The 27,912-nt window shown below is 47.7% G+C and overlaps 1 protein-coding gene across 1 annotated transcript; it reads left to right on the top strand.

The window, feature by feature from the left end:
• Positions 1-39: 39 nt before the first annotated feature.
• SHPK (sedoheptulokinase) lies at positions 40-20,950 on the top strand. The gene is made up of 7 exons (XM_055576888.1): positions 40-242; positions 5,067-5,208; positions 10,470-10,653; positions 11,422-11,574; positions 13,117-13,292; positions 16,771-16,971; positions 18,301-20,950. The coding sequence occupies exons 1-7, from the start codon at positions 75-77 to the stop codon at positions 18,711-18,713; spliced, it is 1,437 nt and encodes a 478-aa protein (XP_055432863.1). The 5' UTR covers positions 40-74; the 3' UTR covers positions 18,714-20,950.
• The last annotated feature ends 6,962 nt before the right edge of the window (positions 20,951-27,912 follow it).

Consider the following 27,912-nt stretch of genomic DNA (forward strand, 5'->3'; position numbering starts at 1 on the left):
CTGGAAAGATTGGCAGGCGAGGGCCCGCCTCGGCGCCTAGGTCCAGGGTGAAGGGTGCTGGCGCGGACGCTGTCATGGCTGCACGATCTGTCACTCTCGGCATCGACCTGGGCACCACGTCTGTGAAGGCGGCCCTGGTGGAGGCCGCGCCCGGCGACCCTTCCGGGTTCGTGGTACTGGCAAGCTGTGCTCGGGCAGCGCAGGCCGAGACGGCGGCCCAGAGCGCGGCGGCGGGGCCCCAGGTGAGGCAGCTCCCTGGAGCCGCACCGCCTCCGGGAGCCTCCGGACACCCTTTCCCTCCTCAATGAAGTCTCCCTGACTGCTCCAGCCTGCCTGATCTCTGCTTGCCTGATGCAACTCACTCGATTTGATAGCTCTCCTCCCAGGAGCTCTCCCACCTGCTGGCACCGATCTAGCCACTCTCGAGCCTTCTTTGGAAGCCTTGCCCTCGGCGCTAGATCCCCGTGCTCTCTGCCCTTCACCTTCTGTACCCTGACCTGCGGGAAAATTGCTCTCCTGCATATGGAGTGATCGCAGGCCACCTTCTCATTCTTGTGGCTCTCTGCTCCTCACATCTGCCTCATGTCCTCACATTCAGGATTCTGTTTGTTTCCTAGGGCAGTGTCTGGGTTTTCCTTGAGAAACCAGATGCAAAACCAGGTATAACCTGTCCCTCTCTCATCCCACAGATATAGATTGTAGGTGGAGGAACTCAAACATTTGGCTAGCAAAAGTCCCTTGACCCCAAAGGCTGAAGAGCTTGGAGGAAAGTAATTAGGACAGGTCGACATTGAGAAGTTCAGATTGATATTTCTACACAAAAACTAGTGTCTTGTGAAAACTACGAGATAGAAATTGAGAATTTCACCACAGTGGGCTCAGTTGTAAGAGGTGGGTTCAGAAAGGATGTTAGTCCTCAGAGATGGAGTCCATTAATTCCCTGAAAAAGGTATCTCAATGTTCAATTCATTGATAATAGAAATTAATATCAAGGAACTTTCTTTGTAACCTCATGACTTTCTGGATCTCTGCTTGTTCTTGTAATTGAAATAGATAACCTCTATGGCCACTGCCGGCCACAAACCTCAATTTTCTGAGCCAAACCCCATTCCCAAGAACTTTGTTTTTCACAAGCTCTTGCTACATAACTGGGCTCAGTTCTTTAAGGTTCACATTCCATCTTTTTTTTTTTTTTTTGGCTTCACTTTCCATCATGTTGGATCTTAGTTGCCCAACCAGGGATCAAACCCAGGCCCTCCTCAGTGAAAGCATACAGTTCTAACCACAGGGTTTCCAGGGAAGTCCCCAGAGTCCATCTTGCTCAGAAGCACTTCAGAGGATAAAGATTCCAGGAGCACATTTTCACAGAGTCTTTCAAAATTAGTTTGGTTGGAGCATCAGCGCATTTTAGAATCGTTATCTCACTTCATGCACCTTGACATGGAGGCAACGTCAGCTTGGACCCTGTTGGGGTGAGCAGCAGAGCCAAGATTCCAGGAAGTGGGTTTTAGGCAGTGCCTTTTTTCTCTTGAGAGAGTGCCACTTCTTGGCTCTAGACATAGGGCCACATTCCCCACTTCCTCCAGTGTTCAGCATGCTGTTCTCTGTTTACAGGCACACCCAGTGCTCCACACCTGCCTAAGGAGGGGTTTAGGAGATGTTCATAATAGCCCCCTCCCTTGCATCCTCTGCGTGTGTGTTGTGCCGTGGGACAAACAACACTACTGTAATTTCACCCGGAGCAGGATTTCTCAACCTTGGCACTGTTGATACTCGACGGCAGGATGATTCTTTGTTGTGAGGGGCTGTCCTGTATGTTGTAGGTTATTTAATAGCATCCCTGGGCTCTAACCCATTGCATGCTGGTAGAACCCTCCTCCCCAGTTGCAACACCCCCAAATATCTCCATATTGCCAAATGCCCCCTAGGGGACAAAAATCACCCCTGGAGTAAGAACTACTGATCTATAGAAACCCCTGATGGTTCTGTTCCATCCTCCTGTCCACATTTCTCACTCTAGAAGCACTGTGTACTCCATGGCCAAATTTGGCAACTATGTGGAAGGTCAGATGTTTAGCTCTTTGCAACTTTAAAATAACAGGATTTTTGAGGGAAACTCTGTCTACCCCCTTTTCTTTGGCTGTGCTACACGGCTTGTGGGATCTTAGTTCTCAGACCGGGGATCAAACCCAGGCCCACGGCAGTAAAAGTGCCAAGTCCTAACCATTGAATTGCCAGGAAATTCCCTCTGCAACCCTTTCTGTGCTATTAATTTGTCCTTTTTGGGCCTCCATTTTCCCCTCTGTAAAAGGAGTGGGGAGGAGGAGGGTTGAATGAGTTCTTAAGCTCTTTTTTTTCCAATCTGAAGTTCTAGGATTTGATCTGGATATAGACCACTTGATATTCCGAACCAAGGAATGGGGGCAGCACCTGTCTTGTTACACTGGGGGTGTACCCATTGTCTGTCCAAGAATTACTCCCTCGTCACACTCATCACTAAAACTCGCTGTACACTCACTGACTGCCTCCTTGTCTTCACTCCATCCAGCCTGTTCCCCTCCTCCGCTGTCCCCATCCACACAGCTCACCCACTTTGGGCCCATGTAGAGAACAGCTTCTCTGTTCTGGGTTCACGCACCATCTGCCGGCCACATGGGAACTCTGTAAACCAGCACTGCCCAATGAAACTGTGAGCCTTATGTAGTTTTCAGTTTTCTGGAAGCCATGCTAAAAAACAGTAAAAAGGAACCCTGAAATTAATTTTCATCGCCTATTTTATTTAACCCAATGTATCCAAATGTATCATTTCAATATGTAATCATATGAAATTATTAATGAGAGATTGTGCTTTATTTTTTTCTTACTAAATCTGAAATCTGGTGTGTAGTTTTCAATGTGGACCTGCCTCGTGTGGCTAATCACTGCTGTGTTGGACAGGGCAGGTGTAAACAAATGTCTCTTCCCTGCTTCCTTCTTCCTTTGCCTGCTGTCGTAGTTCTTCCCTCCTGGGGGATCACGCGCATCTATGCAGCTCCTCTCTGCCCTGTCTTTTACTGCCCAGTCAGTTCTCCTGTAGTCTCTTCTGCATAAAGAGTCTTGTTAGGAGACTTCCCTGGCAGTCCAGTGGTTAAGACTCCAGGCTTCCATTGCAGGAGGCACAGGTTCGATTTCTAGTCTGAGAAATAAGATCCCCCATCCTGAGTTCAGTTCAGTTCAGTTGCTCAGTTGTGTCCGACTCTTTGCGACTCCATGGACTGCAGCACTCCAGGCTTCCCTGTCCATCACCAACTCCCAGAACTTGCTCAAACTCATGTTCATTGAGTCAGTGATGCCATCCAGCCATCTCACCCTCTGTCGTCACCTTCTTCTCCTGCCTTCACTCTTTCCCAGCATCAGGGTCTTTTCTAAGGAGTCAGTTCTTTGAATCAGGTGACAAAGTATTGGAGTTTCAGCTTCAGCATTAGTCCTTCCAATGAATACTTTCAGGGTTGATTTCCTTTAGGATTGACTAGTTAATTGACCACACCACGCCGAGTGGTTTGGTCCAAAAAAAGAGCCTTGTTAGGATGTGGGGCTGCCTCCTCAAGAAAATGCTCTGTGCTCTCTGCTCACGTTTCCCCCCATCCTACCCCTCCTCACTTTCCTTCTTTCTAATCCTTTGGTCATATCTGTTTGGAGCCAAGAACTGCCACAGCCCAAGGCCAGCTGACAGATGAAGCGTTAGCTCCAAGGAGGGGAGGCCTGCACTGCCCCTGGAGCAAATTCTGGCCCCTCAGCACATTCAGGAAATGCCTGCCTGAATGTGATCGGAAGCAACCACTAGCACCTGTTGTCAGGTGCTTTAGTCCAGAAAGCCTTTCTTATCTTTCTTTTAAAAAATAAGTTATGTTTTTTTTTATTTTTTTAAATTTTATTTATTTATTCGTCTGCACCAGATCTTGGTTGTGGCACGAGGGATCTTCAGTTGCAGGATGCAAACTCTTAGCTGTGGCAAATTAGATAGAGTTCCCTGATTAGATCTCAAACCTGAGCCCCTGGCATTGGGAGCTCAGAGTCTTAGCCACTGGACCACCAGGGAAGTCCCTAGGAAAGCTCTCTTGTCTACCTCTTTCCTGCTGTGTTCCATCCTTTTTCTACCCCAGCGTTCCATGTAACTTGCCTTATTTCTCCTTGCAGCACGTCTTTCTCGTGTTTTCCTGTCCTGCTGGACTATAGGGCTTCCCTGGTAGCTCAGCTGGTAAAGAATCCATCTGTAATGCAGGAGATCCCAGTTCGATTCCTGGGTCCAGGAAACCCCCTGAAGAAGGGATAGGCTACCCACTCCAGTATTCTTAGGTTTCTCTGTTGGCTCAGTTAGTAAAGAATCCACCTGCGGTGCAGGAGACCTGGGTGTGATCCCTGGGTTGGGAAGATTCCCTGGAGGAGGGCATGCAATCCACTCCAGTATTCCTGCCTGGAGAATCCCCATGGACAGAGGAGCCTGGCAGACTACAGTCCATGAGGTTGCAGAGAATCAGACATGACTGAGTGACTAAGCACAGCACACAGCACAGCTGGACTGTAAGCACCTGTAGGGCAGGGCAGCGCTTTTCTCAGCTCAGACTGTTCCACAGCAAGGGCCAGAGTCTGGCCATTGGTTGAACTTGAGCTGCAGTGGCTCCTCATCAGTAAGTGAAGTCGCTCAGTTGTGTCTGACTCTTGGCGACCCCATGGATTGTAGCCCACCAGGTTCCTGCTTGCATGGGATTTCCCAGGCAAGAATGCTGGAGTGGGTTGCCATTTCCTTCTCCAGGGAATCTTCCCGACCCAGGGATCAAACCCGGGTCAAGCCCTCCCTCATTGCTAAAGGGAGGAGTGGAAACTTGCCCACCACATTCCTACTCCAGGAGGAGGTGGTGGAGACCCCTCAGGCCCACATCTCACCCTTGAGGCCCAGCCCGCAGGTCCTGGGAGTGACCTCGGGGGAGTTAGCTAGGCAGCCCCCACGCAGGAAGTCCCTGCCGCCTCTGTCTTCCGCTCCTCCCAGTGTGCGTGCCTCTGGCCAGCATGTCCTATTCTGTTTCCAGGGGCAAGAACAGGACGTGAGGAGAATCATCCAGGCCCTCCACGAGTGTCTTGCTGCCCTTCCCCGGCAGCAGCTCCGGAAGGTCTGTGGCATCGGCGTGTCGGGGCAGATGCATGGAGTCATGTTTTGGAAAACAGGCCAAGGTATGCTGGGCTTGGGGGCAATCACATTCTGTTAACAGTCACCCTGTGGGCGTGGGTTCTATCCCTGTTCTGTGACTAAGATCCCGCATCCCTCCAGGACAAAAAAACCCAGTGTTAAACAGAAGCAATATTGTAACAAGTTCAGTGTGGTGGTTGTTGTTTAGTTGCTCAGTCATGTCCAACTCTTTTGCAACCCCATGAACTGTAGCCTCCCAGGCTCCTCTGACCATGGAATTCTCCAGGCAAGTATACTGGAGTGGGTAGCCATTTTCTCCTCCAGGGTATCTTCCTAACCCGGGGATCATACCCAGGTCTCCTGCATTGCAGGCAGATTCTTTATCACTGAGCCACCAGGTAAGCCCTATAAAGGCTTCAATAATGGTCCACATTGAAACAAAACAAAGCGAAAGCAATCACCCTGCGATCTTCGATGGCCTCAGCCTGTGGTGCGGCTTAAAGCAGGAATTTGGTTCAGTCAGAGACTGAAGTCAGAGTGAGACAGTGAGAGAGCTGAATCCTAGCCCCTAGACCCATAGCCAGTGACGAGGTGCTGGCCTGTCAGCTTTGTAGAAACGAATTTCCACAAAGATACAAAACGTAGTGAAACAAGTAAATTGTTTGTTAGGAGGAAAAAGGGTATGTGTGAATGGATGCATGGGTGGGCTCAGGGAGAGTTGTGCCCTCGTGGTAGTTTGAACCACTTATATGGGGCATTTCTTCTGGTTTCCTCCGGCTGCCAATCATCTTACTTTGCTGTGTTTTGGTTTATCTCAGGGTCCTCCCCTGTGTGTGTGCGCATCTCTTAGCCAAGATGGATTCTGGGGAAGAGGCCTATGGGAATGTTGATATCACCTACTATGGGGTGACACTCCCTCCCTTTTTGACCCCTGAGGAGCCTTTTTACGCATGTGTAGTTGGGAAGGTCTCCTTGACCTCAAGAATGAGAAATATGTGGTCTCTCTCTTTCTTTTTTTGGCTACAAGGCATGTGGGATTGTGGGATCTTAGTTCCCAGACCTTAGTTCCCATGGGTCAAACCCATGCCCCCTGCATTGGAAGCACGGAGTCTGAACCACTGGATTGTCAGGGAAGTCTCGGTTTCTTATTAATCTTTTATCTGAGCAGGGTGCAGGTCCCCTTCGCTCCTGCTATTATCTTCATCTTGGAGTATCTGTCCACAGGGGACAAACTCCAGCTGCTCAGCCTGGGGCTCATCTATCTTCTGCCTCACCAGGAACCAGAAACGTGCCGCCAAAGACTCTCTGTGAAGGGTCAGGCTGTCCTCTTGCGTTTTGTGAGCATCCTGTCCCATTCAAAGATGTAATAAACTGAACTGTCCACTCACACATTATACATGAACAGGGAGAGGGTGAAGAGTGAGTCCTCTCTGATTCTCTGTTGGATTCAGTCGAGTGGATTTTTTTCATAGCTTTCTCTTTCTTTGTACCAGTATCTTGGAGCATCAGTGCCAACACCAAGAGATTAGTGTAGCTGCAGGAAATATCAAGACACAGAGGATACTTTTCTGCATTTGAGCACAGTTTTGTTGTTTAACATCATCACAGATATTCGTGAATTTTCAGTTCCATGTCCTTTTCATGGGCACCGTTGCTAAGCATTATTTAGTTGGGTATTATTTCAGAAGGTCTGCCACAGTGTAGATATGGGTGGCTTGTTCTGTTTGGCCTCCAGGAGGGGAATTAAGCCAGCAAAACAGCAATGAGCACTTGGCATGCCAGGTGCAGAGCTAAGGGCGTTACCTGTGTGATCTCATCAAATTTTCCCAACACCTTTATGATGTAGGTGACATTATTGTCCCTCTTGAGCAGATGAGAAGTTGAGGTTCAGAGAGATTACAAAATAATATGCTCAGGGTCATATGACAGCAAGTGGTGACTCCAGCTTTCAAACCCAAGTCTGTCTGACTTCAGACACCTGAACTTCAAAAGATCTCTGGGAGGACCAGAGCCACACAAGAATACACTAGCTCAACGAAGGGAGGAACAGCCCAACAGAATGTCCAAGGAAGGAAGGATCAGGCTCCTGTAGGAAGTTGTGAGCTTCTGTTATGGCAAGCATGAAGAAAAATTTTTTAAAATTCTAAAATGTTCAGGGCTCCCTTGGTGGCTCAGTGGTAAAGAATCCACCTGCCAATGCAGAAGACATGGTTTTGATCCCTGGTCCGGGAAGATCCCACAGGCTGCCAAACAATTAAACCTGTGCACCCCAACTACTGAGCCTGTGCTCTAGAGCCTGTAGGCCACAGCTTCTGAGTCCACTCCCCTAGAGCCTGTGCTTCTGCAACAAGAGAAGCCACCGCAATGAGAAGCTCACACACTGCATTGAAGAGTAACCCCCGCCCTCTGCACCTAGAGAAAAGCCCGTGAAGTAGTGGGTAGCCTTTCCCTTCTCCAGGGAATCTCCCCAACCCAGAAATTGAACCAGGGTATCCTGCATTTCAGGCAGATTCTTTACCAACTGAGCTATCAGGGAAGCCCCCATGAAGACCCAGCACAGCCATAAATAAATAAATAAAATTATTTTGTGTGTATATATATATAATTTCTACATAGACATAAAAGTAGGGAGAACAGTGTTGTTATGAATCAACACACACCCATCACCCAGCTTCAAAAATATCAACATTTTACTGCAAGTGTTTTAAGCAGAGAATGATGGCTACTGGGGGAGGGATTGTAGTTAAGGAGATCTGAACATGGGATTCACCCCTCCTTTGCCTGGAGAATCAGTGATTCCGATTCCCTTGGGCCAAGTGAGTGGCAACCTGCTTTTGAGCAGCTTGACGGAGGTCTGGTGATGCAGCCTTTGATCAGTCTTCAGGATGGGCCTGGGTAAGTGCAGAAGCCAGCCCAGGCTCTCCCCCTCCTCCTCTCCCATTGTCTGCCCATCGTCAGGCCAGCAGGGACCACAAGAGCTGCTTGGCTCCAATCGGTAGCAAGAGCCAAAGGCTGGTCATGGTGTTAGTGCTGACCTCTCGGGGAGAGTCTAGGTTGTAAAAGCTTTTTAAACTCCTTAATTTTGCATTAATGAGAATAAATGTCCTGTTAATACTAAAACCCTTCCCAGAGTGGACAGCAGAGATCTAATGATTGTGGTCTGGTCACACGCCTTCCCTTCTGCCCATCTCCTGGACTCTGTAACAACCACACAAACCATCATCCATATGGGTGGAGAGAGCTTCTTAATATTTCATGGAGCCCGCATGCCCACCTACTTGGTTTGGTTTCTGTTTATGGGAAGGAGGAGAGCCACCATTTGACCATGATGATAACCCGCTTAGCGGAGCGAGTGAAATCCTATTTGAGATCAAGTCGTTCTGCTTTTAACAGTGGCCATAATTCGATTTGATTTCAGAATCTGCAATACTTGAGGCTCCTTGCTGGGCCCCATGGGAGACATAGGAATGGGGATTCAGCCCTCCTCTGCCAGGGCTCACTCAAGGCGGTCAGCACAGACGGGCACCAGTAACCTGAGCAGAGAGCTAAGTGCCTCCATGAGGGCACAGGCGAGCCCATTGGAGGAGAGGAGAGGGAGTGAATGGTGTCTTTTGAGAGGCCTGTGGTTATGCCAGTTTCCACATTCCATTTTCAGGCTCAGTAATGGCAGGAGACAAGTAGGGATCATAAAACCAAGCTAAAAGGCCAGCAGCGGGCAGGGAGAAAATTTTCACTAGTGTATAGTAGACAAAGGATGAAGCTGGGGGCCTATGAAGAATGAGTAACAAAGAAAGGACCAACGGCCCTGTGGACTAATGGGCAAAGGAAACCAATAGGCAGATTCCAGAAGAGAAAGTACAAATAGCTAATAAGCACTTGAAAAGATGCTCGATGTCACTATTAATTAGGGAAATGCAGATGAAAATAACAGTGAGAAATCATTTTTCCACTCATTGGATTGTAAGAAATCAGTTTGAGAATACAAGAGTTGGCAAAGGGGGTGGAAAATTGGTTTTTTAAAATGCTGTTCCTGGGGGTTTCCCTGGACACCGGTTTGATCCCTTATCTGGGAAGATCTCACATGCCTCCAAGCAGCTAAGCCAGTGAGCCACGGCTGTTGAGCCCGTGTTCTAGAGCTCTTATCACACATATGTTGTAAGGCTAATATGTAGATTAAATAAATTAATATTTTGAAAGTGCTTTGAACAATCCCTGGTACATGGTAAGAACTCTGTTTTATAATACAGACAAAATAAAAATGATAGTTCTAGAAGTTTTTTAAAAAGGGTCAAACGAGTTTTGGAAGCAGATAAAAGGGTTGGAAAAAAGAAGCTGCAGATGTCCAGCTTTAGTGCAGGGGTTAGACTGCCAGCTTTCAGCAGAAATGTGGCTTTGAGGGTGGATTTCCCTAAGCGGGGGCCATCCCATCACCTGCTTACCCCTATTTTCCAGGTGAAACTTCAAAAGGTCCAGGTGCATACATTTGTGACCACCTCCCTGCTCTTTTTCTTTTTTTTAAAGTAATTTTTATTGGAGTATAGTTGATTTACAATGCTGTGTTAGTTTCAGGTGTACAGCAAAGTAAATCAGTGGTACATATACCTATACCCACTCTTCTTTGGATTCTTTTCCCATACAGATGATTAGAGCATTTTGAGTAGAGTTCCCTGTGCTATACAGTAGGTCCTTATTAGTTATCTATTTTTTAAAAATAAAAATCTTGTTTATTTGGTTGGCTGTCCCGGGTCTTTGTTGTGACACGGAGGACCTTTGATCTTCGTCGTGGCATGAAGAATCTTTAATTCCGCATGTGGGATCTAGTTCCCTGACCAGGGATCAAACCCAGGCCCCCTGCTGTGGGAGCATAGAGTCTTAGCCACTGGACCACCAGGGAAGTCCCCAGTTATCGGTTTTATATAAAGTAGTTTGTATTTGTCCATCCCGACCTCCCAATTTATCCCTTCCCCTCCTCCTCTGTAACTATATTTGTTTTCTCCATCTGAGACTCTATTTCTGCTTTGTAAATAAGTTCATGGGTACCTTTTTTTTTTTTTTTTTTAGATTCCACATATAAGCACTGTCATATGATATTTGTCCTGTGACTGACTTACTTCACTCTCTGGAACCATCTCTAGGTCCATCCACTCCCTGCTCTTCTGGGTCCTGGCTAGGACCCCTGTGTGTGAATAAAGCATTGTCACAGGTGATAAAGTCCATCCTGTAACCTCACTAGCAGGGTAGTCTCAAGGACATGCTGCTGCCCATCAGTTGCCCTATTCTCCTTTTTTGGTCATCTTCCTTCCAGGCTGTGCATGGACAGAGGGAGGGGCCGCCCCTGTGTTCGAGCCTAGAGCTGTGAGCCACCTGGTCACGTGGCAGGATGGCCGGTGTAGCAGCGAGTTCCTGGCTTCTCTGCCCCAGCCGGAGTCCCATCTCAGTGTGGCCACAGGGTTTGGCTGTGCAACCATCTTCTGGCTTTTGAAAAATAGGTATGGATGACTGTTCTTTGAATTGGATGATGGATTTTCAGGGGAATGAGAGCGGCTAGCTGATGGCTCAGTATGTAAAGAATCCACCTGCAATGCAGGAGGCACAGGAGACGTGGGTTTGATCCCTGGGTCAGGGAGGATCCCCTGGAGAAGGACATAGAAACCCAGTCCAGCATTCTTGCCTGGAAATCCCATGGACAGTCCATGGGGTCGCAGAGTCAGACACAACTGGGCCCAAACACTATGATTTTGATGCAGGAGAGTGGCTAGGGAGCTGTACCTCTAGCCGGTCAGCATCACTCCACACTGGACTGTCCCTTAGTGAGCGTGGCCCCGCACAGGGTACAGTCTCAAGACCTAGACTTGGTCTACCACTGCTTCTTCATTTTGCAGAGGGGGCTTGTTGATTATCCGATTCTAACCCAGAGGGGAAAAGAAGGGGCCAGAGAGGGTAAGGGAGTTGCCAAGGGTCACATGATGGGTTCATAGTGGGGTCAGGACTGCTAAGAACGGTTGATGTCCTGCTTTCCCAGGCATGATGTGTCCTCCTATGAATACTCTCCCCTAAGGCTGACTCCGGCCAGCTTGGCTTGGAGGCTTTTGGAGGTCCTCAGCTTGGGAAGTTCGGCTGTGGGGGACTGTAGCCTGTGGGATTCTGGTCGCTGCCCAGTTATGCCATGTGTAGTCCACACTGACCTCAGTTAGCTGCGGCTCATGCTTTTCAGTCAATATTAAACCACGCTGAATTGTTTTGGGTATGACAAACAGCCCGGAGTTCCTCAAGTCCTACGATACAGCTGGCACCATCCATGACTATGTGGTTGCCATGCTGTGCGGCTTGGCAAGACCCTTGATGTCCGACCAGAATGCTGCTAGCTGGGGCTATTTCAACACCAGGAGCCAAAGCTGGAACTTGGAGATGTGAGTATAATCTTGCAGGCTGGCTTGAGGCTGAAAGGTAGAATCTCTGAAGTGGGAGCTTCAGTGGGGTTTTCCCATCTGGGAATAGTGGAGGATTCCCTGAGACCAAGAATCAGGTTCGAACAGCCCCCAGCCTGTTCCAGCCCCTGGGCGTGGGTGGGCCTGACCGTAAGTGAAGTCCTTGGGGAAGGGTGCTGCCCACCATGCCATGCTCTCCTGCTCCCCCACTGTTGCCTGGGCCTGGGGTGCACTCCCCGGTTCTTTCTGAATCCCAGACCCAGCCCATAGATGCTAAACAACAACTTTCATTTTTAAATACATTTTATCTTATTTTTTTTAACTTTTTGTTTTATATTGGAGTATAGTTGATTAACAATGTTGTGTTAGTGTGTGCGACAAAGTGATTCAGTTATACAAAAACACGTACCTATTTTTTTTTCAAATTATTTTCCCATTCAGGTTGTTACGTAACATTGAGCAGAGTTCTCTGTGCTGTGCAGTAGGTCCTTGTTGCTCTTCCATTTTATTTATTTTTTGAATTAGAAAAGAATAGCTTTATTGCTTTTGTCAAGCAAAGGGGTACACGGCAGGCTCCTGACCGTGAAAATTGTGTGTCCTCCAGTTATCCATTTTAAATATAGCAGTGTGTACATGTCTCCTTAACTATCCCTCCCCACCACCATTTTATATATATATATATTTTTTATGACACAAACCTTTAAAAGCATTTCATTTATTTAATTTATTTTTTAATCTTTAATTTATTTTAATAATGGCTTGTATGCATAGAGTTGTACATCTTTTATTAAATTTATTGTAGGTATTTGACTGTTTTTGATAATATTTTAAATGCATTTTCTTTTTTAAAATAAATTTTTATCCTAATATATTTAAAAGTAGGGTTAATAAATGGAAGGAGTAGACTTGAGGGATACCTTTTAAGTTCTTTTGAAACAATCATTTGCCTTTTCAGATCCAGAGGTCCATAAATTCACTTCCTCCAGGTCCCAAATTCTGAGCTCTGTAATAAAACAAAAAGCGCCTGGTAGTTCAGGTAACGGACTTTGTACCATGTCTTATGAACTTGACAGCCCCATGCTCACTAACCCTGAGTGGTGACTACATCTGGTGTCCAGGAGGCTGATGGGTTTGACTTTGGTTTGGCCTGTGCTAACCAACTGTGACTTGGCTCTAAAACTCTGACTGCCCCCCTTGCAGAGTGTTTGTGCTCCCCTCAAACACAGGAGGCCAGGTGCCGATCTGCTTCTTAGCCAATCCTGTCCGATCACCTTGCTTAAACTGGTTATGGTCTTCCTTGGAAGGCCCATCCCAAGCTCTTGAAAGCCAGTGTTCACTCTAAAAAACTCAAGACATCTGATGGTTTAAAAAAAAGGCAAAAGGGCCCTCTGTACAAACACTGGATTCTGCCCTCTCTTCTTGAACGTGTGTCCCAGAGCACTTTCCTTTGCTTGGTTTCCTGGAAGCAACAGGAGACAGAAGATCCGGTACCAGGTAGATAGGCTGTCCACTTTCGATTTGCAGACTGAGGGCCGCCGGCTTTCCCGTCCAGCTGCTCCCAGATGTAGCGGAGCCTGGCAGTGTGGCAGGAAGAACTTCGCAGGCCTGGTTTGAGATCCCAAGGGGGACGCAGGTGGGCGTGGCCCTGGGTGATTTGCAGGCCTCCGTCTATTCCTGCATGGCCCAAAAGACCGATGCAGGTAAGTCTTTCTTTGGTTCTCTCCTCCAGTCTCTACCGGGGCCTCATAAGCCTCAGCTCTGTGTGAGGGTCCGAGGGGCACACATAGCCAGCTGTCTCAGTGTCCTCTTAACCGTTGTCCTGCAAACATGAAAAATACCTTCGGGACTTCCCTGGTGGTCCAGTGGTTAAGATTCAGTGCTTCCAATACAGGGGGCCCAGGTTTGATCTCTGATCAGGGAACTAGATCTTGCATGTTGCAACTAAGAGCCCACAGGCCACAATACAGTCCAATAAAAAACAAAACACAAACAACAAAACAAAAAACCCCACCATCGTCCCTACAGATGAAGCCCCTACCCAGGGAGCTTATCCTCTAGCAGGACGAGCTCTGCCCTGAGCACAGCCAGTGCCTTTCTTTTCTAGGGCCAGCTAAGGAAAATGACTCTCTCTAGTTAGCTGGTTTCTGTGTGTCTCCCTGACCAAGGAAACAGATGAGTAGATCAGGGTTTTTGTTACTGTGTGTGTGTCAATGAAAGTTCTCTTGAATTTGATTAGAAATGCAGATTTTCCAGTAATTTGTGTGAGAGAGTCACAGTGAGGTGGAGGCTGCCCTCCAGGGCAGGGTTTGGCAAAGTTTTCCTGTAAAGGGCCAGGTAGTAAATATTTCAAGCATTGTGGGCCATTTAGTTTCTGCCACAACTACTTACCTGCTGTTGGGGCAGAAAAGCAGCCTCAGCTAATGCATAAGTGAGTGGGTGTAGCTGTGTTCCAATAAAACTTTATTTATAGAGGCTGAAATGTGAATTTCATAAAATTTTCATGTCTCATGAAATAGTCTTCTCCTTTTCATTTCTTTTCAACCATTTAAAAAGGTAAGAATATCCCTCTGGGGTTGTAAAATGGTGCAGTCCCTTTGGAAAACAGTCTGACAGTTCTCTGAAAGTTAAGCGTGAAATTACCACGACCCAGCAATTCCTCTCCTTGGTGTATACCCAAGGGATTTGAAAACACGTGTCCACACAAAAACCTGTACACAATTTTTTTCCTGCAGCCTTATTCATAATAGCCAAAAGAGAGAAACAACCCAAATGTTCATCAACTGATCAGTGGATTTTTAAAATGTGGTGTATCCCCAGAGATAACATGCTACAGCATGGGAAGGAAAGTGAAGGGCCATGTAGTGTGTGATTCCATTCCTGGGAAATGTCCAGAGTTGAACAGGCAGATTCATAGAGACAGAAAGAAGATTCATGGTTGTCAGGGGCTAGGAGTGGGGCTTTATTGCTAACCCGTAAGGGATTCCTTTCCAGGGGGGTAAAAATGTCCTAAAATTAGATCACAGTGATGTTTACCTGTGTATATACTATATACAGTGCATATAGTGAATATACTAGAAAGCACAGAACTGTACACTTGAAAAGGGTGCATTTTATGGTGAATTTATTTGAATTATAATACATCCCAATAAACTTATCATTAAAAATGATATAGATACAAAAGCCACTCCTAGCTCCTAGGCCATATAAAAACAGATGGCCAGGCTGGATATGGTCTGGGGGCTGTCATTTGTCCCTCCTGGGGTGGAGTAGACCTTGGGCTTTGTGCCTGCCTGCCCCAGTGAGGTGGCAGACTGTGTGTTTCATGTGATCCTCAGGGCAACCAGGCTGAGTGGGCCCACTTTGAGAGCCCTGCCTTGTTATCAAGGGGAACAGAGAATTCATTCATCTTACTTGCGTTTTCTTTGTCATCACATCTTTTTTCCTTCATCAGTTAGAACTACTACAATTCAAACTTTAGTTTAAAAACTGACCAGTACTATCTGCCGAGGTCCAGCCCCGGCTGATCCAGGGTATTTGAAGGGGAGACGGAGTAGGCGACCTATTTATTTATTTATTTATTCAGAGATATAAAGAATAATAGAAAGAGGATAGCTCAGTAGGAAAATTCAGTGGAGAAAAGAAGCTGAGTAGCTTGGTTTACGCGGGAGACCAATAAAACTTCAAGACAAGAAGTTTGCACCACTTACGTAGGCCGCAGGCGTCCTTCCGTTCTCCCGAAGGAGAGGAGACACTGAGGCCTCCCCGGTCGGATCTTAGAAGCCCAGGCATAATTAGTAAAGCATGGTGGGTTCCGCGCTCCAGATGGAGACTCAGCTGGAAGTTAAAGGGAAGAATGACATGGGGAGACCAAGCGTTGGTTGAGCAAGGCCCGTAGCTTTATTTTTAACAGGGGCTTTTATACCCTAAGTTACACATAGAGGATAATAGGAGATGCAAAGTCAGCAGTCTTTGCTGCTTATCAAAAACCAGGGTTTCTTTCCTGCAAATTTATTGTATACAAATGGTTTAGGTGATTTACATCATCTTCTGGCCAGAAGGCCTATTAACATTTTATGACTCTTGACAAGGACTTATCAACAAAGACTTATTTTCTCTAAGAGTAATTATTTTAAGGTTTGGCGCCATCTTTCGAAGATAAAATTGCATTCCTATAGGGTGGATGTGTAATGGGTTTACAAAGGAAAGAATTTATTACCTTAAGGGTCTAAAGTTACTAACACCAAGGCCACTACTTATTTTTTCTACATACCAACTATATTAATTAATACACATTCAAGGATACAATTCAGGGGATGTGAAAACTTGGCAACAAACATTGGCTCATCAATGAAATCTTTTACTAGTTTTATTCTGACAGTTTCTAACTCTCTGAGAGGCTCTAAGCTATTTGAATATCTTAAGCTTCCCGTGCCTCTCGAGGCTGGGAGACTGTAAACAATCGTATGCATAGCTGTAGGAGTCCGGGTAAACTTGTCAGGTGAGTTAGAGAGCCATCTGAGGGGTTTGGATTTAAACACTCCTAATTGCCCAGGAACTTTATTAATTGGAGCTGTAAGTTAACTCTTTGACAGAAAGAGCGAGATGGTGGTGGGGGACAGCCCCCAGTAAAGTCAGAGGTGAGAGCACAAAGCAATAAAGTAGGCAGACTCTGGTTTTTGGGGGTAGATGCTTGAGAATATCTGGGGGCACTCCGGAGGCTCGATCCCGCCTTTGCGTATGCCGAGCCTCCTTCCTCATGACCTTTGTCACGAGTGGAATGTTTCTCTCCAGCTCCCGGCAACTATCCTTTGTTGTTGTTTAGCTGCTAAGTCATATCTGACTCTTTGCGACCCCATGGACTGTAGCCCTCCAGGGTCCTCTGTCCATGGGATTCTCCAGGCAAGGGTACTGGAGTGGGTGTTTCTTTCTCCAGGGGATCTTCCCGACCCAGGGATGGAACCTGTGTCTCTTATGTCTCCTGTATTGGCAGGCAGGCTTTTTTTTTTTTCTTTTACCACTAGTGCCACTTGGGAAGTCCAGTTGATTTATTTCAATTAGTCTCTGCCTCCTGAAAGGAGGAGTATCCAGAAATTTGCGGCACACTTCCCCAGCCCCATTGTGACTTGTGGCCTCTGAGTTAGCCCAACGGGCCTAACCTCTGCTTTCCTCGGACCCCAGTTCTCAACATCAGCACCTCAGTTCAGCTGGTAGCTTCCATGCCTTCAGGATTCCAGCCACCACAGACTCCAGACCCCGCAGCCCCAGTTGCCTACTTCCCGTACTTCGACAGGACTTACCTGGCTGTGGCAGCGTCACTCAATGGGGGCAATGTGCTGGCCACGTTTGTCCACATGCTGGTCCAGTGGATGGCAGATCTAGGTAAGTGTGAGCCATTCAGCGGTGTGTTCTCTGCTTGTCTGTTCTGTGTGGCAGTGTCCTGGTGCTGAATGTGCAATAAACTCCTTGATTCATGTCTCAGACTGAACCAGGTTCTGGCACATTCCTTCCTTCTGTAGGGATCTGAGCTGGCAGCCTTCTTTACTCTCACCTTCTGAGCTGCCATTGCCTACTCTCTTTTGAGAGTACTACTCCTAACGTTGACTGTGGAGCATCCTGATAGTCTGCCAGCTCTCCCTCACCCCACTATGTTACTTTTTAGGTCAATAAGCCTCTGGGTCCCAAGTATTTGAGATTTGCCTTATTTCTTTTTTTCCTTACTTATTTGGCTGCATTGGGTCTTAGTTGCAGCACATGGGAGTTAAATGTGTTACTGATGAGACTCTACAGTGGCTTTTGGTTGGCGATTCTCAGCACTGGAAATACTGTCCTATTTTTATCCCTAGAAATGGTGAATATTTGACCTGGGGAAGAGGGATCCTGAGCATGGGATTTTGTAAAAGTTCCTTGTTGGTCCAGTGTCTGAGACTCTGCACTCCCAATGCAGGGTACTCAGGTTCAATCCCTGGTCAGGGAATTAGATCCCACATGCTGTCACAACTAAGAATTTGCATGCCACAACAAAGATCAAAGATCCCACGTGCTGCAACTAAGACCTGGCACAGCCAAAAAAGTGAATAAAATATTTTTTTAAAAGTTCCCCAGGTGATTCTGATGCTCTCACATGGTGGTAAGCACTGATCTAGAACCTTCTACTCAAAAAGCGTGGTCCTCAGGCCAGCTGCAGTGGCTTCCTCTGGGAGCTGATGACAAATGCAGAAGCTGAGGCCCCATCCCAGGCATACATAAAATACAGCCAGAAGCTGTATTTTAATAAGATCCTTGAGTGATTCAGAACTCCAAGCTCTGGTCTGGACTGGTGGTTCTCAACCTTTGCCGAGGGGCAGGCCAGACCGTGGTCCTGGGATTTCTTTGACACTGCTAATAAGTCTAATAGCAGCTGTGATGATACTTACTGATCAGTGTATGCATTTGGCCCACTTGGGAGCAAGCATCCCACAGCTGCCAAATGGTTAGGGCTCACACAGCATGTAAGTTCTCCCCCTGAAGGCTGGGTTGGGGTGAGCAGTGAGAGAGCTGCTGGGGTCTGGCACTGAGCACAGCCAGCCAGATTGTGTGAGTTCTGAGCCAGTAAGCAGCCCCCAACAGTGAGGAGGGGCAACAAGTCAACCCATTCCTGCCTCTCTGGGAACTCTATAGCCTGCAGAGAGGGGGTGCCTGAACTCACACGACCTTCTTTGTCCCTGGCAGGCCTGGAGGTTGAAGAATCCATGGTGTATTCATGCATGATCCAGGCAGCTGCCCAGCAGAGAGACACCTGCCTGACCATCACTCCAACAGTGCTGGGAGAGAGGCACCTGCCGGACCAGTTGGCCTCAGTGACCGGAATCTCCTCCTCTGACCTCTCCCTGGGGCACGTGACCCGGGCCCTGTGCAGAGGCATCGTTCAGAACCTGCACTCGATGCTTCCATTTGGGCAGCTCCGGGAGTGGGGCGTGGAGCGGGTGATTGGCAGTGGGAGTGCGCTGTCCAGGAACGAAGTGCTGAAGCAGGAAGTGCAGAGGGCATTCCCTCTGCCAGTGTCCTATGGACAGGATGTAGACGCAGCTGTGGGGGCCGCTCTGGTCATGCTCCAGAGAAGCCTTAGCCAGCAGAAGTCCTAGCACATTCGTTGGCCAAAGGACTGTTGCAAATTTTATCTAATTAACGTCCCTGACCCGATCTTGGGGGTCATCCTTTTCCTGGACAGCTCTGTGGGCAGCTTTTAAGCAATGCTTGTTCTTGGGGCCTCAAGAGTCAGTCTTCGGGGCACACACTCATAATGCAGCCAGGAATCATCAACCAGATCCCAAATCAGGGCCTTCTGAAACTCTCCTGAGAGCTGGTTGCAAATGTAAATGTGAGAGAGAAAGAAAGGAGGAAGGAAAGAGAAAGAGAGAAGGAAAAGGAATGGTAACCCAGCATCTTGGTCAACAGGGTCATCTTTAGGCAAAATAAATGTGGGCTTCAGACACCAAATATAGTCTGGTGGTTGTGGGCTCCAACTAAGAACACCCTGTCCTATGTTCTCACAACACAGCTGGTTGAAGGCACAGAAGAGGGAAGGCAAGGTGGGTGACGTGACCAGCAAGGGGGACAGATGCTGTATAGCGCTACCATTCATGCATATTGTTCCCAAGAGTCTGGCCAGACAGCGGAAAGACCCTTTTCTAGGAGTGCGTCTGTGCAGCAATGTGTTTTTGCCCCTGCACGTCTCCAGGAGGCTGTCCAAGGGGAGGGATGCAGCTGCGTGTGCTCCTGCCAGAGAGAAAGCAGAGAGAACCCCTTGTCCTGACGCCCCAGGCTGGCACTGCTGCAGAACTGGTTTTGGGAGGTTGGACATGGCTCTGGGAATCATTTGTAGGTTGTCCCATGCAAAGCCCTGCCTGCCCCACAGTTCTACTGAGACAAGTGGCTGCAGATCACTTGGGAAAGTCATGGAATTTTTCTCTCAGCCAGAATGAGTTGACACCGCCATTTTGAGAGAGAAGGCACCTTGGGATGTACCAAAGGATAGTAGAGAACCCTGTCCGTTGGGAGGAGCCGACGTCAGGGAGGCAGCCTGTCTTGCATTCCCAGGATTCTCGGGGTGGAGACTGTAAATATAGGATCAGGAGCTGGATAGGTATCCTGCAAAGCACTGAAACTCTCTGTCCCCTTTCTGCATGTCCACTGTATCTCTCAGGGCTGAGCCTTGCACAGTCCAAGCTTGTTAGCTAGCAGTCCTGCTGCTGTTTCTATTGCCAATGGCTTGGAGCCTCTGTAGCAGTTTGGGTACAGCTGCCAGGACCTCATTTCTCCAGTCTGTAGTAATAAACCACTCACTTCTTCTGTCCCATGCTTAGGAGGTACCAGCCTGAGCCTCAGCTGAGGAACTGGGTCATTAGTGCTGTTTGTCAACATCCTGATCTTAAGCACAAAGTAGGCTTGGACTTTCCCACCTGATTGGTTTCAGTCAGTGAAACATCGACAGAAGTGATAGCTTAACAATGTCGGATTCGTGATCTCTGAAGAAGAAGATTTAGCTTCGGGACCAGGGACCAGGCTTGATCACTCAAGAGACTTTGTATAGCAGAGTTTTATTACAGTGAAAAGGGACAGAGAAATCTTCTGAAATAGACATCAGAAGGGGGATGGAGAGTGCCCCCCTTGCTAGTCTTAGGAAGGGAGATATATACTGTTTCAGTTGGTTATTGCAATAAACCAAAAGAATGTCTCAAGTTTGTAGACACACTTCCACAATATACATTTTAAGATAACAAGATTAGAACTAACAATAGAAAGATATTACCAGACCCTCTCCCATTATACACATTGTAAGATGACAGGATTAGTCAGAAGGTTCTCAAGAAGGAGAAATATGTCCTCAAGCAGGGTACATTGTTGTCATAATGGTACAGAGTTTAAGGGAAAACATATCCTTGAGCAAGATGAATTGTTTTGTTGTGTAATCATCAGCTCTGGGCTTAAAGAAAAAAGCATTTGTCTTTTTCTCCTCCTTGAGAGCCCCAGGCCCCTTTGTCCTCCTCAGGGACCCCAGACTTATCAACCTACCTAGGAACTGACTCTCTCATTTCCCTCTTTTCTTTTAGGAGAATTATGTTGCCAAAGGAAAGGGGCACCATTTTCATTCCATAACTCCTTCCTGCTGTTAAGGGGCATCGTCCCTAAATTGTTGAGGCAACATATTCTCCTAACTCTCATGTTGAGGGTCTCTGATCCAGGGGCCTCAAGGAGCAGTTGGAGGAGGTTGTGGTACTTGTAGGAGCTTGAACAGCCATCTGTAACCTAAAAGCTTTCAGATGGTTAGAAACAAACCACATCTTACAGTTATAGATATGAGGCAAAAGAGTAATTAAACCAAATTAAAACATGATCAAAATTAAAAGTCACATTATGTCCACAGTTAAGGTACAATACATTATACCAGTCCATCTTAGGATCGTTCAGTTCAGTTCAGTCGCTCAGTCGTGTCCGATTCTTTGCGACCCCATGAATCACAGCACGCCAGGCCTCCCTGTCCATCACCAACTCCCAAACCCTACCCAAACTCATGTGCATCGAGTCGGTGATGCCATCCAGCCATCTCATCCTCTGTCGTCCCCTTCTCCTCCCGCCCCCAATCCCTCCCAGCATCAGGGTCTTTTCCAATGAGTCAACTCTTCGCATGAGGTGGCCAGAGTATTGGAGTTTCAGCTTTATCATCAGTCCTTCCAATGAACACCCAGGACTGATCTCCTTTAGAATGGACTGGTTGGATCTCCTTGCAGTCCAAGGGACTCTCAAGAGTCTTTTCCAACACCACAGTTCAAAAGTATCAATTCTTCAGCGCTCAGCTTTCTTCACAGTCCAGCTCTCACATCCATACATGACCACAGGAAAAACAATAGCCTCGACTAGACAGACCTTTGCTGGCAAAGTAATATCTCTGCTTTTTAATATGCTATCTAGGTTGGTCATAACTTTCCTTCCAAGGAGTAAGCGTCTTTTAATTTCATGGCTGCAATCACCATCTGCAGTGATTTTGGAGCCCCCCAAAATAAAGTCTGACACTGTTTCCACCGTTTCCCCATCTATTTCCCATGAAGTGATGGGTCCAGATGCCATGATCTTCGTTTTCTGAATGTTGAGCTTTAAGCCAACTTTTTCACTCTCCTCTTCCACTTACATCAAGAGGCTTTTTAGTTCCTCTTCACTTTCTGCCATAAGGATGGTGTCATCTGCATATCTGAGGTTATTGATATTTCTCCCAGCAATCTTAGATATCATCAGATCAAGAAGAGCATCACATATGATTGTTGGTGAAGGTATTCGCAGAGTTGAAGAAAGTCCTTTCCATGAAGTAGAGAAACCCACCATGGGAAGCCTTCAATTGATGAGGATGTTGAAAAGCTGAAAGCTGAGTCACATAGTTAATTCTAAGGCTTCAGGATATATGACAATATCTGTGTGCAAAAACAGTCTGTCATAGAGACAGCCCCTTCTTGGGGCAGTTCAAGCCCTTATTAAAGCTATGGGCAAAACTTTAAACCAATTGTCTTGTGTTTCCTGAGTTAGCTTACGCAGATGCCTCTTAATAATGTCATTAGCCTTTTCAACTTTTTCTGAAGATTGGGGTCTCCAGGAACAGTGTAAGTGATATTCTATTCCTAGAACTTTTGACACCCCTTGAATTACAGCAGCTTTAAGGTGGACCATTGCACTCTGAACTTTAGAGTTTAAGATCCCACTTACATCATGAGAAGTCATTACAGTAAGATTTCACCCATTCCTTAACCTTGGGCTTTAGTGGATACTGCTTTTGATGTGGAAATAAGTGAGGGTCATTGAGCTTGATAACAATAAGAACAGTGTTGAGGAAAAAGTGGCATCCACAGCCATGGCTTCTTTCCGCCCGAGGCGTCCCTCCCTGCTCTGGATGGGGGTGTAGACAGACTTCCCTCAAAGCTTTCCTTCCCTGGTCAGATTTAGTCTGTCCCTTACCGACACAGGTGCCTTGCCCATCCCTCCTGGTTCTACCACTGAGGCGGGGTGGAGATTCACCAGGCATTAGGAGATGAACAGATGGCATCCCAGATTGATTTCTAGTTCCTTACCACCAAGACCTTTGTTTGATTTGCCCTTTTCCTTTGATGCCACCCAGAGTGGAGAAGAGTAGTTTTCTGGAATGTTTCCAAGCTAGGACTACTAGGGTAAGTAGTACCCTTGTCTTACATGTGCCTTTGCTCATTCCTGAGTACAGTCCTGACTGCAGTAGAAATGGTGAGCCATAAAGGGATAAACAGCAACGAAGATGTCCCTTCTGAGTGTCACCAGGCCAGTAATGTGATAGCAAAAGGGTTGGCCAGTGAGGAAAAAGTGATTTTTGTCCTCAAGCTACTAGGACCAATCCTTCCAGGTCATTTCCACAGATTCCACAAAAGGAGTATCTAGGGAATCAAGAGAGAAGCCATCAGAGCGCCTTCTCTGGTCTGCTAAGAGCTAGCACTACCAATAGAAGAAGCCCATTGCAGTTCCAATCTGACCAGATCCTGCAGTTCCTGATCTGGGTCCTCAAAAACCTCATGGTCACCAGCAATGCTTCTACCCACATAGATTGGAGGCAAAGCCGTGACAGACTCACTTTCAAGTTGCTGGCCCCAGAGGCAGGCAGCCAAGAGAGTGACCTCTAACCTGAGAAACAATTCTGGAGCTAGAGCTCTGCCTTGCTCTGAAACTGCTGCTGGAGCTAGAGTTCCACCTCATTCCTGAACGTGCTCCTAGCAAGTCTGGATTCCCCGTGACTACCAAGCTTGGGGTCTAAGTAAAAGTTACACTGTAATGGCACGGATCACAGGTCCCTTGAAAGCCTATGATCTGACAGATTAGGTTAATAGTTCTAATTCCCCACAAAATTATGAAGTGATCAAAGAGACCAGGAAAACGTGACCGAAAAAAGGAAAGCTCGGTACACACACTTTGCCCATTTCTGGCCACTCCCCTCTCAGGGAGGTTGGGTGTCTCTTAGCATTGGCAGGTCGGTAGAAACCCCCAACACGGCTCCCCTTATGGGGGCTGCCTTCAGTCATAAAGGGCTTCCCTGGTGGCTTGGAGGTTAAAGCGTCTGCCTGCAAGGCGGGAGACCTGGGTTCAATCCCTGGGTTGGGAAGATCCCCTGGAGAAGGAAATGGCAACCCACTCCAGTATTCTTGCCTGGAGAATCCCATGGACGGAGGAGCCTGGTAGGTTACAGTCCACGGGGTGGCAAAGAGTCAGACACAACTGAACGACTTCACTTCAGTCATTACGAGGCACCACAAAACCACAGAGCAGGGCTCATCACTTACTTCGAGCAGGGCGAGTCATTCATTCACACAAACACACCTTAGAGTTAGTAAAGTAAGGCAGAAAACATGTATACTGAGAAAGCAGAGAGGATAGAGCTCTGAGCGTTCTTATCTTGTCCTGAAGATCCCGGACAAGCCCCCAAGATGAAAGCTGAACAATGTTGGATTCATGATATCCGAAGAAGATTTAGCTTCGGGACAAGGGACCAAGCTTGATCACTCAAGAGTTTTGTATAGCAGAGTTTTATTACAGTGAAAAGGGACAGAGAAATCTTCAAGCTTCTGACATAGACATCAGAAGGGGGATGGAGAGTGCCCCCAGCTAGTCTTATCAAGACGTTATATACTTTTACCAGACCCACTCCCACAACATACATCTTAAATTAACAAGATTAGAACTAACAACATATAGGTCTCACCAGACCCACTCCCACGACACATGTCTTAAGATAATGGGATTAGAACCAACAATATAAACATCTTATCAGACCCACTCCCATCATTTACATTTCAAGATGGCAGGATTAGTCAGAAGGTTCTTGTTAAGGAGAAACATGTCCTCGAGCAAGATATATTGTTATATTGACTAAGACAAAGGGATGTAGAAAAAAACGTTTGTCCTTTTCTCCTTGAGAGCCCGACACCCCCTTCTCCTTTTCAAGGGCTCTGGAAGCTTTCACCTCCTCAGGGACCCCAGACTTCTTATAAACCTGCCTAGGAACTGACTCTCTCAGAAGTGTGTCACTTCCAGGCAGAAGCCCTTTGGAACAAGTGTTGAGATTTGCCACACTCCCTTCCCTTTTCTGTAAGTGACCCCAGGTGTCCCAGAGAGGAGGCTCTGCTGGCGTGGGTCCCACGTGAGGGCAATGTGGTGTACAGTCCTCACCCAGTGAGTGACTCGAGGTGTGACTAGGAAATAAACCTTTGACGTTTAATATTGCTGGGATTTGGGGGCTGTTTGTTACCACAGCTTCACTCACTTTTTCCTGACCGTTACAGCCATGGTAGAGACTGTGCCTGAAAAGTCAACAGCATAGACCCAGATGAATCGACTACTCAGCGCTGGGGGTTCTATCAGGCACGGTGACGTGTTGTCGAATTCCCATTACTAGAGAATGAAATAAATGCCATAACAGGTTTACCCACATGCCTAGAAGGAGGAGCAATTCATTCTTCATGTAAGCAACATTGAACTAAACCTCAGAGAGTTTCAGTCCATCGATACTAACATCAGTTAGTGTTAGAGTGCCTATGGTGGACTAGAAGCTAATCTAGACTCTACTTGTTTGAACTCATTTGATCGTCATGATAATCCTAGAAGGTGGGTATATTATCCCTGTTTCACAGATGATGAAACCGAGACACAAAAAGTTAAGTAACTTACCTAAGATCACAATGCTAGGATTCCAAGCCCAGAGCTCCCTTTCTTCAGCATTCTAGGCAGCGAGATCTGGCTAGGGAAATGTATTTATGTTCAAGTGATCGGCCTGACCAGGGTGTGATGAATTGTCTGGTGTCACCTGGTTGTGGGGCAAATGCAAGGGTGTTGTGGGAGTGGTGGCTAGGAATGTTGGTAAGGGTGGTGGATGCCGGACTGAGGATTTGGACTTTCTCCTTGTAGCGGGGTTAGGGGCCAACTGGGGCTTCTCTGGCTTTAGGAGAATAGCCAGCAGCATGGACTCTGAATTGGAGGCTGGGTGTTATAGGAGGTGGGTCCCAGTTAGAGGGGCCAAGAAAACAGCCTGTGAGAGATGGTGAGTCCGGAACCAGCCAGGGGCAGAGGAGTGAACGCCAGCTCTCCTGATGCCCACCTCCCTTCCCAGGGCCACACGCCTCCCCCACCTGGCTCCTTTGGCCTCTGGCTACATGCACATGACATTTATGTGTCTTTCATGTTCCCTGTATTTCTTTTTTTTTCTCAAGAAAGTCCCTGGGTGGCAGGGTCCCTATTAGGTGTTCTCTGCCTTCTCCTCCTGCATCTGAAGTTGGGCTGATGTCCACCTCACAGGGCAGTCTGATGTCACTGCTGCAGCCCCCCTGCAGCGTATGTGTCACTGGTGACAACCGTATCCAGGGCTTCCCTAGTGGCTCAGATGGTAAATAATCTGCCTGCAATACAGGAGACCCAGGTTCAATCCCTGGGTTAGGAAGATCCCCTGGAGGGGAGCATGGCAACCCACTCCAGTATTCTTGCCCGGGAAATCCCATGGACAGGGGAGCCTGGAGGGCTACAGTCCATGGGGTCACAAAGAGTTGGACATGAGTGAGCAACTAACACACACACACACACACACACACACAAGACTGCCTCCAGGACACTGCTCAGTGTTTGCTCTTGGCATGACCTCTTGGCCCCTGGCTTGTGTCGGTTACAGGGAGCCCCACCCTGTAAGCATCAGAGAGAGCCTAGCAGGTCTCCCTCCTTATCCATGCCAGCCTCCTGGAGGGCGCAGATGGTCTTATTCACCCTCTTCACCACTCTGGGCTCACAAAGCACACAGGGAGCTTCAGGAAGGAAGGTCGGTTGTGCCTGACTGCTTCTCAGGCACGATTAGACGAACAGGCTTCATCTCTAAACTGAGATGTTCTTGGCCTAGAGATGTTCATTGCGTGACTCATGAAACATTACGGAAATCTTGTTTTTTTTTTTTTTTTTCAGCAGAAAACAATTAGTCACCACCTCAAGCTAATGGCCGGATGCAGCTTAGCAGTCAGCAGATGCTGAAATAATGAGATGTACAACCCCGAGGGCTGCCCAGAGCTATACCAGCTCACAGAGCCCATTCACATCAGTATCCTTGCTAATCCCCAGCAAAGCCCTGGAAAGCAGGCCAGGCAGGTGCTCTCACCTGTTTTGTGGCTGAAGAAGCCGGCCTGGAGCTTCAGCTACCACCTAAGTTCATGCAGCTGGCGTCTGGTGCAGCTGGGCCTCTTCCCTCCTGCCTCCATTCTCTGTCTGCATCCCTGACCCTCCAACCGCTTCTCGCTTCTCGCTTCTCACTCTACTCTGGTTGCTCCCCAGGGCCCCAGCTCTGCAGGGCAGGGCTCAGTTGTGGGGAGCCAAGAGGGTGTCTGCTCGCTCCCCAGCTCAGATGGCCAGCTCCATCTGTGTCTGCAGACCCCTCTCACAGATTCCCATCCTCCACGGGAATTGACTCATGTGGGTCCCTGGGGACATTCACTCGCTGACCAAATGCAGAAAAGAAGGTCGTTTTCTTCCTGGTTTGCTGTTTTCCCTCAGGATCTGGGACCCTGAAGCCATTCAAAATTTGGGAGGCAAGACTCATGAATCAGGATGAGATTTAGAAAGCTCGAGACAAGGCTGGTAGTGTCCTCACTGCCCTTGGGTGTTAGTCTTTCTGCTTCCCATCTGGCTCCTCCCGAGGTGCCAGGCTGACAGGTCTGGACTTTAGCAAAACAGGGAAGTTTGCTGATTTTTAGCTGTGCCAGAAAATCTGGGTTCAAATCTGAGAGGAACCCAGGTAAATGAAGAAAATATATTAGTCTCCCATTGCTAGGGTCTCCCATTGCCAGGGAAGCCTGGCATGCTGCAGTCCATGGGGTCGCAAAGAGTCAGACACGACTGAGCCACTGAACTGCTGGGGTCAATGTGCCCCATGGTGGTAACATAGACAGAGAACTGTGGCCATTAGGGATGCCGGTAATTTTAGCCTCGGCCACACCAGACTGGGCTCAACCGTGTGCTGTGAGACCTCCAGCGCTTTTCTGTGCTGCCTCTGGTCCCCATCAGACCGGAACTTGGAGGGGGCGCCCTTACAAGAACATGATCTACTTACAAGGAGTTTTAATGGATACATCATTATGTAGATCCAAGAACACTGTGTTTCAAATAATGACTCAGAAACCACACTGATGGTGGCCAGGCTCAGTCCTGAGGTCTTGTCCCAGTGCTGTTTTATGAGCTTTAGTGGAACCACTCAGGGCAGGTGCTGTTCAGATAAGGCCAGGCCAAGACGCACCTTTGGGAAAGGAACGG

The sequence above is a fragment of the Bubalus kerabau genome, chromosome 4 (genome assembly GCF_029407905.1).
Source record: "Bubalus kerabau isolate K-KA32 ecotype Philippines breed swamp buffalo chromosome 4, PCC_UOA_SB_1v2, whole genome shotgun sequence".
NCBI lineage: Eukaryota > Metazoa > Chordata > Mammalia > Artiodactyla > Bovidae > Bubalus > Bubalus kerabau.

Bases quoted from the DNA above. Each gene is read 5' to 3' on its own strand.
- SHPK (XM_055576888.1), top strand. From the start codon at position 75: ATGGCTGCACGATCTGTCACTCTCGGCATCGACCTGGGCACCACGTCT. The intron at 5,209-10,469 runs GTATGCTGGGCT...TCTTCCTTCCAG, and splicing joins GTTTTGGAAAACAGGCCAAG to GCTGTGCATGGACAGAGGGA. The intron at 13,293-16,770 runs GTAAGTCTTTCT...CTCGGACCCCAG, and splicing joins GGCCCAAAAGACCGATGCAG to TTCTCAACATCAGCACCTCA.